Here is a 12,448-nt window from a genome sequence, read left to right as displayed (position 1 = left end):
GGTTGCCATGCTCTGGTCTCCAGGGAATAATGAAAACAAGTTCCAGTCGGTCTCAGGTTGGCCAGGTCAAAGGTTTATGTTGCATTTGGGGGTAGAAATATGTAAGTCCTACTTCCATACTAGCCTCCTGGCTCCATTTTCAATCCCTTTGACATAAGTAACCACATTTTGTTGTCCATGGTCCACATGTCTAGAATTGCAGCTTAGGCATCACTCAGAAGGAATCTTTGGAAGGATGGAGGGAGCAAGATCTCATTCAGAGTGACATTTCTGGAAGATTTTGTGGCAAAGGAAGCATTAAGGGTAGCCCACGTACATTAAAACTAGTGGCAAAAACATTTCTTCTGCCTCTCCCTCCCAACTATGACGGGCAACCCATATGTGTGTAATTGAGAGACAAAAGTAATGTGAAAAAGCATATAGATTTAGAAATATACCATTAATCCACCTACCTATTATTTTTGTAGTGAAATTCCCAACCAGGTATATACTACTATGCTATAAAATTTTACATCAGTTATTTTTCTGATTTCAAATTGCTATCTTTATAAACTAATGAAGTGCAAGAATGTGTATTAGAGAAAATATTTTTCTATATTTTTTTTCATCTTGTTACATAGCAAGATGTACATCCTTGATAGTTTAGTTTATATTCCCCAGATATATTTCTCTGTGTACAGTACTATATAAACAGGTTTACATGACATATATATTCTTCCAAATTTTGCTCACAGTATGTATACTCTTTTCCTCATGTTATGTATGTTTATGTATATGTGCATATGTAAATATATGTACACACTTACATACATTTATAATTGTTTTTGTACTTGTTTAATCTTTATATGTTTGTGATGTATAGTTCTTATTTAAAATTTTTTCAATAGACTTTGAAAGACACTCTTACTATCAGATTTATTTATGTATGAGAATATTAAACATTTGCCTATAAAATATTTTTCCTATAATTTGCATTCCTTTCTATGTGACATTTTTGTTTGGGATTGACAAGGTTTTCTTTTTCTAACTTCCCTTCAATTTCTCAAATAAGCTTGTAACAGTTAAAAGGTTTTTTGGGTCACATATGCAGTTTTGAATTCCCCTGGTGTCAATGCCACGCAGATAGGGTACTCAAACAACCCTCTCACCCATGTCTTGGTCTTGGAAGTTCATGATGGAGATAAAATCCACTCCCTTAAGCCTGGAGTGCCACAGGGATTGAACTATCTGGGGGCGGGTGTGCTGGGCATGTGGGGCCCAGGTAGAAGCAGAGGAAAATTAACCTCCATGGAGGGGAGAAAATGATCCCCTCCATGGGATCCCCTCCATGGGAGGGAGAGGCAGAAGAAATGCTTTTGCCACTAGTTTTAATGTACGTGGGCTACCCTTAATGCTTCATTTGCCACAAAATGATGACTTACAGAATTGTGTTAGGCCAGAAGCACTTTACACGGTATCTCCTATAAGCAAACACATGTTCAAATATTTTCACCATTCTTCATCAATGTAGATTTTGGTCTAAAGCCCTTTTCCATTGTGCCCTGAATCCCTCAAGGCTTTGAATCTAGAATTCCCAGTGGACTAGTATTTGATGCTACCCTATGTATTACTCATTTTCCTTTCTGTCATAGCTGCATTATTTTAAAGTTAAAAAATCCATGAAAATTAAAGCAATTTCTGTACTGTCAAAAGAAAAAAACTAAAAGACTGGGAAGTTGGGAGACAACATTTCAAACATTATTACAGATTTTGTACTCATGTGCAAGAACCAAAAGGATTTCTGTTAATCAGTAGAGAAAGGGACAAAAGATAATTGCAAATAATTCGCCTAAGAAGCAAAATGCTTCTCCAATAACCTCTGGAAAGATGACAAACCATTAACTGAAGAAATGAAAATCTGAAGATGTCATAATAAGTGAAAAAAATGAATTTGCATAAAATTACTTATGTAATTGCAAAATTTAAAAAGAATATGTATAGAACTACATAACTACACAAATGCTTTAAGTTAGGTATTCACATCACCAAAAGAGAAACACATCTGGAAAATGTGCACCAATCCTCTTACATTGGATATTTTGGGTATTTGTGACTCAGGGTGAGGGGATCATGTAGATGGAAGGTGCAGAATGATTTTATTTTCTAAGTATACATTTTTAATGTTTAATATTTTGTGATTAGGCTAATTTGTTGAGAGGAACACTCAAAAATATCTAATAAGCAACTAACAAAAAAAAGTTCACATATATTTACCATGTTATCAAAGAGTTCACATGACACTGTTTCATAAAAAATAAAAAATTTCAATTTTTGACTTGACAGTTTATCTGTGTGGTGTGTGCATTTCGGTCTTACACTTCTTTTACCCCCAAATGTTCACACACTTATGTGCAGATTTTTCCTCACCTCTCTCAGTGGCTGGACTTTTCTCAGGGCATAGAGATCCAGGAAGGGATTGTGGACACGGGGTAGAAAATTCCAGAAAGTAGTGGAAAATTCCAGAAATGTCTAACTGATGTACTGGAGCCCAATCTCCTCTCTCCTTCCCTCTGCCTTGAAACCTCTCTGGTCTGGAACTTTCAGAGATACAATTCCGGCTCTGACCACTAGGGGCATCTATCTACATTGAGGACATTTTTTTTTTTAAAGGAAAATACATGATTTGTTTTCTTTTACTGTCATTACAGTGACCCACAAAACTCTGATTGCTATTTCGTTTATAGTTTTCAGGTCTGTTCTTTGTTGTTTGGTTTTTGGATTTTTTTTGTTTTTTGGTATTATCTCTCTGAGGTGGGCTGAGGTTAATTCCAGCCATTTGACTATTTTCAGAAAATTCTGTTACTTTGTACTAACTTAAGACAATCTCCCACACTACAGCAATAACTTAGTAAATCTGTGCATGGAGAAGTCATCTTCCATTGCATGGAGCTCAATTCCAGTCTCTGTTTCTCCAGGTAGCATCTGAATGACCCTAGATAAGCTCCAGCACCTCAGTAAGCCTCAGCAACTTTGGAAAGTTGGTGATTCTGATATCAGAGTCCCCTTGTGAGGAATTCATGAAAGAATAGAGGCAATGTAGCAAGTACAGAGCCTGGCCTACAGCTGGCACACAGAGTTCTCTGGGTTTGCCGAATGAAGGAACACAATGTAGTGTAGCTGATCCAGAGTCTGGCATACAGAGCTCCCTGTGTTTGTAACCAGAATTACCAAGGTCCCCTAAGCCTCCTGATTCCAGATGGCCTCCTCTGCAAGGGTGGTACAGTTGGAAAGAGTTCCCTGGGTGTTAGGCTGGTAGCAAACTCAGGGGGCAGTAATTACAGGAAGTTAAGTCTCCTCTGGCCCCCAGGGCTCTCCTCCTCTATGCCCTTGGGGAAGGGACTTCCTGTTAGGACGCCATCTTGTTTGTGTGGCTCTGACAAAGTGGTTTGGGGCTTGCACTCTCCTTCTTCGGCAGCCCTTCCTGATATTCTCCAAACCTCCAGCTCCAGACCCACAGATTCTCTTCACGAGCGGCCTGTGAGGAGGGCGGTGACAGATCACTGCCTTCAGGCCACCCCATGGGTGAGTTGGTCAGCATGAGACCTTGTCCTCAGGTCCCCACAGGGCAGGAGGGGTTCTGGGGTCCCTCCCTAACCCCAACCCACAGGACCCCCAACAAGCTAACCCTCCTTTAGAGGAGGCATGCAGAGGGCTCAGGCTCACTATTTCCCACTCTCTTGAGGAAATGGGTCAAGTGGGCTCTGACACACCCATCCTGATTCCATGTGGAAAATCTCCCCTCTTATGGAAATGGCCATGGCTGAGGTGAATTATTTCCCCTGGCTAAGGAAAAGGCACAAGTCATGTGATCTTCTCAGGTCTAGGGTTTGGAGAGTAGGGAGGGTCACCTAGGTGGGGCGTGGGATTGTGTAAACTAATATTCCTTGGATTTATACGAGGTGGGGGAGGGGCAGAAAACCCACCATTACCACTGAATATTACATTAACTAGTCAGGGTAAATTGTATTAGTCCATAGAAGCTTACTGAGGCTTGCTTTGTTGCCCAGCATATGATCTATTCTGGAACGTTCGATGAGTAGTTGTTATGTGCATTGTTCTATGTCAATTAAATACATTTGTTAACTTAAGTAACATTTTGAATCCTTCTCCGTCTAGCTGAGTTTTTGTCTGCCATTTTGTGCATCACCCAGTGAGCTGTGTTAAAATGTCCCACTGTGACTGTGAATTTGTCCATGCTCTATTTCTGTTAGATTTTGCTTTGCATATTTTGGCTCTATTTTAGGACATGTATACAAGTTTAGAATTTTATATTAATATCTCCTTATTGCATTGAACCTGTTATCACAAAGAAATCTCCTTCTTTCTCTAGTGATGCTTTTTTCTTTAAGGTGTACCTTTTCTTTTACTAATAGGGTTATACCAGCTTTCTGTAGGTTGCTGTGGAAAAGGTATACATTTTGCCATTTTTTTAATTTTCAAATTTTCTAGATGATTAAAATTTGCATGTGTCTCTTTTCAGGAGCATTTGATGGAAGGTTTCTTGTCCAGTCTGATAATAGCTGTCTTTCTATTTGGAATATTAATCTGAAATTTTTAATGTAAAAGTAGATGTAATTTGGTTTATATATACTATCTTACTGTATATTTATTTTTGCCTCTTCTAAGTTCTTTTTCCTTTCCTTTCCTTTGAAATGATTAACATTTTATAGCTATTAAATTGTTACCTCATGTGGCTAGATAAACATTCTTTTGCCATTCTTGTAGTGTTTACCCTTCAGATTACAGTGTACATTTTTGCCGTTTCAGTCTAATGTTAGTTAATTAGTTCTTTAAAACTCCTCAGACAATTAGGGGACCTTGAGACACTTTGATTCCATATATCCTCCAAATTTATTGTTATGCATTTTCATTCTCTATATATTTAAATCCCCAGAAGAAATTACTATCATTGTGTTATATAGTCAACACTCATTTAAATTTGCCTACATATTCACAAATGTCATTAGTCTTTCTTTCCTGTATCTATGTGCCTCCACCTGGGAGGATATTTCTTCTGCCCAAAGAAGAGCCTGTAACATTTCTTTTAGTTTGAGTCTTCTGGTCACATATTTTCCAAGTTTTTGCTACACGATGATGAAATGAATGCATATTTTAGGACTGTTTTTCCTTAAAGCATACTTTTTCTCCTATTACAATAATACTGTTACACTGAGTTGATATCTTGTTACTTTTGGAAACTTCTCAACCAAGATCTCTTCAAATACCACTTCTCCGCTGTTCCCTCCCCTTCTTTCCGGGACTCACATTAACCATGTGTGAGGTATGTTCACTGCATCACCTTTAATTATCTCCCCCTCGCTTTTGGTATTCTCCATGTTATGTCTCTCCAGGCTCCATTGTGGATCTTTTCATCGGACTTATCTTTCATACCTCTAATTCTTCCGTCAGGCAGGGAGGTCACCTCTGACCCTTGAACCATCACACCAGGGTAGATTTCAGGGTAGGTTTTATTGTGCTCCTAGAGCCGAGCAGAGAAGAGAGAGTTAGAGATGAAAAGCCACTTGTCCCAGGTCACATAACCTGAACCAAGCAGAGCAGGGACTAACATCACAGACTAAACCCTGGGTCCAGACCCTTTCCTCTGTGCTTGTTTTCTTCTTGGCTGTGAATGCTCCCCACCTCTTGTTTCCTGAGAAGCAGAAACACAGTGAAGTCTCTCAGCCTTTTTTTTTTCTTCCTAACTATGATAATTTCCTATTTAGATTATAAAGTTGGTGATATTTCTTCATTAGCCGGATATTTACCCAGGAATTTTTCTGGTACTGAGACCATTGATGTGATATTCTCAATTTCAGGGTACAATAAGCAAGTTACCTCCTTACAAAGAAGAGCAAGACGCTGGCGTATTTACCAAAGGAGGTATAACAATTGGTCTGAACAAGTCAGGTCTGGTATTCATCCTTCATCCCAGCAACAACAAGATGGAGATCAAGCAACAAGTGATGTTCACAAGGATACTGGAGTAAGATAGTAAGTGACGAGGCAGCATGGCTGACAAGTATCAACCAGTGAAAAACAAAACCTTGTAGTTAAATATGTCATTCTTCTCTCTAACCTGGAAGAGTGAGGAATGATGGGATCAGGTTAATGGTTGAGCAATCTTTATTGTAGCTCTGCTATCATTGGGGAAAATGTAGAGAAGACTTCCCAAGGCTATACGGACCACTTTCTTCTCTCCACTTCCCCACAGTGCTCCCTATGCCATTCCATCCTGTCATCGGAGAGGCAATTTTCAGAAACAAGACGAAACCCATGTTAACAAGGAGACAGAGCAAAAGCCTCCAGAGAGACGAATGGAGAGAAACAGGCAGGATGAGACCTTGGGGAGCTGGTTCAAGACCACAGTGAGTGTGCTGGCTAAATGGACCTGACATGTAGAAGAAGATGACAGAGGGAGTCATGTTGGGCGCGTGTAGAGATGCTGGGAACTTTTCTCTCGTGGCAGTGGAGTTGGTAATCTGTCTTGTTATTACTAGGAGTTAACTTCCTAGATCATGTGAGGGCAGGTTCAGAGAAGCAACATAAAGGGAGCAGACTGACTGCAGGGAGCATGGGAGAGGCTGTCTAAAAGCAAAGGAGGAAACTACTGCCAAGGAGATGGAGCAACTTCACACCAGAAGACGCAGTTTGGCTCAAGCTGAGTGTGGGAGGAGGTTGAGTCTCTGGGGTCCTTGTCAGAGGGGCAGGCCAGGTCTGCCTTAGGTAGGATCTCTTAGAACTTTATAAAAGTAAGTACATGTGAAAGACATGAAGTCGATTATTTCAGGAAAAGTATTTAAGTGGAAAGAAAGGGTATTTAGGAAGTCCATGTCTGGTGTAAAAGTTAGCGATAACAGATATTGTCCTACCTTAAGAAATTACCTAAAGCCTGAAAAAAGGTCCTAAAGCAAGACACAGCTGGGTCTTATCTTAACCTTGGATTCCATTGTATCAATTTTCTTTCCCCAATTATTTCTTTGGCTCCTAGATTCCCTTCGGTATTCAATATGATGAAAAGTGGCTGCTGAATTTGATTCAGAAGCAATGCAGTGTCCCCTTCACCCCAGTCGAAGTAAGAGAGGACATGGAGGCCCATGAGAGGAAACGGGGTAGATGGCAGGCCCAGATGAGAAAAGCCTCTGGTCTCATATTATGCTTCTCTTGTCACTCTCCCTACAGTTTCACTATGAGAAAATGCAGGCCCAGTTCTTCGTTGAGAATGCCAACATTGCCTTCGCACTGAAGAATGTCAACGGCAAGATTTACAATGAGGCTAATGAAAGGGTGTGTGTCAAGGGCATGAGCAGGGCTAGCAGGGGGCAAGAGGGCAGGACAGGGGCATGGTCTTGCTTGTTCCCAGGGCTCAGATTTCCTGGAGCTTACCCAGCCCCTCTTGTGTTCTCAACAGATATCTATCTTTGTTGATCCCTGTGATGCACCCCACTCTGTGCTGAAGGAGCTGAGGTCAGAAAAGGTGGAGCAGATAAAGGTAATGCAGACTCAACACAACCTGTGCACTCACAGCCAGACCCACCTATTGCCCCCGATCACCACCTCAGACTCAGAGCCCTGAACCCCATCCCTAACTCTGCAGCTGCCCGTGAAGGAACGACACGATGCCTCCCAGCAATCTCTTGACATCCAGAGGCTCTGCTCTGACCCTGGTATGGCTACAGCAGTAATTGTAGAGCAGGTGAGGGCAGAGGGGTCTAGCTGGGAAGGATACTCAGGAATGGTACCTCGGGGAGGGGTTGGTGCTGGAGCTGTACCAGCCAGGAGCCTCTCAGCCTCTGTTTCCCTCCTCCTGGCTTCCTGGAGACTTGATGACCCGTGGTACTGGAATGCCGCGAAACCCTAGAAATGGCATGGCCGCCTCCCTGCAGATCCATCCAGGGAATATGCCCAAGGTGAGGACCTTAGACCCAATGTTGGGGCTGGTGGTGATGGTGGGAGAGATTAGGTAGAAGAGGCAGATTGGTCTCAGGTATCCCCTGCTGGGGTCCTCACTCCAACTCTTTCCTCATCATAGCTTTTGCCCTTGGAGCTGAGCAATAAGAAACCCTACCAGCTGCATGGCCTGTCCAACTCTATGCCGAATGCTTCCAACACCAAGAACTTGAACCTCTCCAACACTGAGGTGAGGTGTGGTACCCAGATCCATCTTTGAAGGGAAGGTGGGAAAGCTCATGTGATGGTGACAGAGGAAGGGAAATGGATTTGTAGGAAAAGGAAGGGACTGGGGTGCACGGCCATCTTGGCTCTGTTTCTCTGGCCCATGTGGTTCCTCCTCATAATCACAGGTGAAGTCTGCAGGGGAGATGGACAAGGGTGAGCGGCTGGAGCCAGAAGGGATGTGTGCAGACAGAAACCCCCTGTGCACCAGCTTCCCTGATAAGTCAACCAACATAAGGTCAGATGTATCCTCTGTTACCCACTGGGAGCCTGAGCTACTCCCGAAAGTGGCCGTTTGCAAGGGGCAGCTGACATGGACCTCAGGGAGGACTACAGGCCCTATGCTCTCCTCTCTGCATCACAAAGTTGACAAAGTTTCAACCAACATCCAATGGGCCCCCAGCCCAATATCTGCATATTTTACATTCTTACCTGCTGTGTCTGAGCCATTCTGGGGCAGGTGAAGAGCTGCAAAAGGGGCGCCGTTTCCCCTTTCTTCTCTCTTCTTCCCTTACCCCCACCATGGGAGAGCTTCTTTCCCTTCCCTTTGTTTTCTCTCTCTCCCTTGCCTCTAGGCCCGAATGTCTCTGTCATCTCTCCCCTCGTACCTTCACTCCTTTTCTGTCTTCATCCCCCTTCATCTCCCTCCCTGCCTCCTGAGCCCCACCTCACTCACCTCCCTGCCCCAGCATCCTGGGCCATCCATGGGGGGAGTCCAGGTCTTGGTCCAGGTCTTGGCAGAGTGCTGGACCCCCAGTGAGGTAGCAGAGCCTCGGACACACACCCCATTCCCTCTTCTCTCCACATCCTGCAGTGGGGCCCGGGAGGAAGGAAGGGAGGGGAAGGAAGCCCTGCAGCATGGGTTTGAAATGCTGGTCCTTGTGGCACTGGAGAAGAGAGTCCGGGCATTCTGTGGGGGAGCTACCCAGGGGAAGGAGAGGAAGGGAGGGAGGGAGGCGGGGAGGGAGGTAGGGCATGCTCTCCCTCTGTGTCAGTCGATGGGGAACGTGTTCAGGGCCCTGGAAGGCTGGGACACTGGGGTGTGGGTGTACTTGCTCCCATGAGGAGGAGGGTCACCACCATAGTTTCACTGACTTTTCTGTTTTGTCTTGATTTTGGCAGCTCCATCCTGGAATTGTTCCCCAAGTTACTAACCTTGGTAAGTGTATACCTTGTTCACTGACTCCTCTAACTGGCACTGACAGCACCCACAAACTACTCTGAACCCCGTTGGGTCTTGCCCCAGTTACAGTTTTGAAACTGACCCTTAAAAGTCCTGGGCGGAGGGGGATGGTACAGCCCCTGTGGGAACCTGACAAAGGCTCTGGATCTTCTTCAACCACGTTCTTCACAGGCTTGGGGAACCCACGGTGATGATCCAAACTGTAGTCCTGCCCATGGAATTTCCAGGGCCCTTTCACCCCTCACCTCTGACCCTCACCCTCTCTTGGGCCCATCCTTTTCCCTGATCATCCGGTACCACCTCCTGGTCTGCACTGCTGACTTCCTCTTCTCTTCCCCAGGGCGGCCAGGAGACATCCCCACTGGCTAAGTGTGGTATTGAAGCCTGCAAGCGCTTACCAACCTGCAAGGTGAGGATGGACGATCAAGTCGGGTTGTAAGTGGTGCATGAGAAGGGGGTGTCAGCCCTGGTCCTGAGGACTGTTTTGATTCCAGGGCAGCTACTTTGGATCTGATGAGCTGAAGAGCCTAGTCCTGCAATTCCTGCAGCAGTAAGTACCTCTGGGAAGCTGAGCAAGGGGGGGAGGGCGAGGACAGGTGAGGCCACCTAAGCACAGGTCTGCTCAGGGCAGTTTCCAAGTCTCATGTGAGGTCCAGACCACAGAGATAGACTGTCCTCAATGCTCCCCCTCAGGTACTACTTGATCCATGACTATGGAGACCGACGGGGTCTCGTGGGTGCTTATCACGAGGAGGCCTGCTTCTCCCTGACCATTCGCTTCCACCCCGAGGACCCATCCCCGTGAGTATCACAGCACAGGCTCTGCTCCTGGGTCATGTGGCTCCCCAGCAGACACAGGCCAGCTCCTGCAAACACCCACCACCCACTGTTGCTCTTTGTCTCCTAGAAGCAGCTTGTGCAAGTACTTCAAGGACAGTAGGAATATGAAGAAGCTCACGGACCCCCGTGAGTGTGTGATGGGAAGACTGGGTGGGAAAGGGCGGTGAAGGGGTCAATCATAGGGCCCAGGGCGTGGCAGCCCCTGACCTTCGCTCGCTTCCCCTCCCCTCACAGACCTGCGGGTCCAGCTGCTGAAGCACACAAAACGTGACATTGTGCACACCCTCTGTGTGTTGCCCAAGACTCAGCATGACTTAAGCTCCTTCGTGGTGGACACGTGGTCCCAGACGGTGAGCTCCTGCTTCCTCCCTCGGGGGGGGCCCAGGAAGCCGCAGGTGGGTAGGAGGTGCAGGTGGTGACTGGGCGCCTGGGCTCTTCCCTTTCAGGAAACGATGCTCTGCTTCTCTGTCAGCGGGGTGTTCAAGGAAGGTGAGTGTGTGTAGACCCCCTCCCCAGTTGCCCCACTGATGCCTGCCCCAGGCCAGGCTCAATCCCAGAACCACCCAGCTTCCCTGACCCCTTCCCTTCCTTTCCGTTCCCTTCCCTTTCCTTCCCCTTCTCTTCCCTTCCCTTCCCTTTCTTTCCCCTTCTTTTCCCTTCCTTCCCTCCCCTCCCCTCCTCCCCTCCCCTCCTCGCTTCCCCTCCTCCCTTCCCCTCCCCTCCCTCCTCTGCCCTCCGCTCAACCTCCCCTCCCCTCCCCTCCCCTCCCCTTCCCCACTGTGTTCTCCAGCCCTCAGGCTTCCCACAGACAATCCAGGTCTGAGCTGTGTCCATGCCTGTCTGCCCTGCACACCCTGGGCGTTGGGGACACAGGCTGCGGAGTTTGGTGGCTCTCATCCCAGATACTCACTCTGAGAACTTGGGCCGTTACTTAACCTCTCAGTTTCCTCATTTGCAAAATGGGGTAGTAGTATCCACCTCTTGGGCGGCTGTGAAAAACGCATCCCGTGAACCTGTGTAGTGGTTGTCAGGGGCCCTGTCACTGGGCGCAGACTGCTCCTAGAGTTGCCCTCCCGATTCCCGACACCCTGGCCCCCGTGAACAAATGCCCTCTCAGCATGAGTGTCCAGTCACAGCCTGACTGGGGACCGCCGTGTGAGCGTGTACAGCACGTGCGGCTCTAAGGGGTACTGTTGTTTGTTTGCTGTTGAAGTGGAAGGAAGTTCTCAGGGCTGTGTGCGTGCCTTCACCCGGACCTTCATCGCTACCCCTGCCAGCTACTCCAGGTGAGAGCCCTGTTGTGGGCGGGAATGCCCATCCCCGCCTGCGCTCAGGGGCGTGGGAATGCGGTGGCAGAGACCTTAGGTTTACTTGGTATTGTGGGAAGCCAGCAGGGAGATCTCAGGAGCAGTCTAGCCTAGTGGTTAAGAAGAGCATGGACTCTGGAATCGGCCTATGCGTTCTCTCCTTGACCCAACAGTCACTCGCTGTGTGACCTTGGTCAAGTCACATGACCTCTCTGTGACTCAGTGTCTTCTTCCGAGAATGGGGATCAGAGTGTCCACCCCTTGGGCTGTGGTAAAGGGTAAATGCGAAATTGCCCGTGGGTTGGGGATAAACCTATAAATCGAGTGAAGGTGGTAGACAGTCTCTCCAAAGGTGGGCTCTGTGGGGAGGGCCAGAGGTACCAGTCAAGGAACCTGGGAGACAGACAGAGGAGGGGCGTGGAAGGAATCTGGTTGCTGAGTGCCAGTGGCAGCGGAGTCAATATTGGGGGTGTGGGTGTCCATCCAGGCGTAGTCTGAGGGCCCATTTTTCCTTCAGTCTGTGCATCGTGAATGACGAGCTGTTTGTGAGGGACGCCAGCCCCAGTGAGACCCAGAGTGTGTTCTCCATCCCAGTGCCTATGCCCACCTCCAGCTCCATGCACACCCTCTCCCAGGAGCAGCAGGACATCATGCAGGCATCTTCCACCCGACCTGAGGTGAACCGCTAGTGGAATCAGAAGTGAGTGCTGGGTTTGCGTGGGCATAGGAGGGAGCTGGGAAGAGTAGAGGGGTGATTAATGGGAACTTGAAGGTAATTATTTTACAGCTATTTTTTTCTTACAACCGTTTAGTTGTGAGAAATTCCCTAATTTCATGCTAATACCTTTCCATGTATTATAAAATACAGGTTTCCTATCTTATATACTGTTTTGAAACTTCTTTTGTT

General features: G+C 46.5%; 1 protein-coding gene across 1 annotated transcript; it reads left to right on the top strand.

Moving 5' to 3' along the window:
• The first annotated feature begins 3,006 nt into the window (after positions 1-3,006).
• Positions 3,007-11,575, top strand: LOC309653748 (nuclear RNA export factor 3-like). The gene is made up of 17 exons (XM_082478554.1): positions 3,007-6,030; positions 6,251-6,404; positions 7,028-7,111; positions 7,219-7,323; positions 7,448-7,528; positions 7,634-7,703; positions 7,858-7,946; positions 8,069-8,176; positions 8,340-8,671; positions 9,334-9,370; positions 9,735-9,803; positions 9,889-9,944; positions 10,088-10,195; positions 10,302-10,360; positions 10,469-10,584; positions 10,681-10,723; positions 11,448-11,575. Exons 1-17 carry the CDS (start codon positions 5,669-5,671, stop codon positions 11,522-11,524), a joined length of 1,950 nt encoding a protein of 649 aa, XP_082334680.1. The 5' UTR covers positions 3,007-5,668; the 3' UTR covers positions 11,525-11,575.
• The last annotated feature ends 873 nt before the right edge of the window (positions 11,576-12,448 follow it).

The sequence above is a fragment of the Balaenoptera physalus genome, assembly GCF_965194825.1.
Source record: "Balaenoptera physalus genome assembly, contig: HAP1_SCAFFOLD_1069, whole genome shotgun sequence".
In the NCBI taxonomy this organism is placed as follows: Eukaryota; Metazoa; Chordata; class Mammalia; order Artiodactyla; family Balaenopteridae; genus Balaenoptera; species Balaenoptera physalus.
Note: the sequence above shows the minus strand (reverse complement) of the source record. Positions and strands in the feature narration are given on the sequence as shown.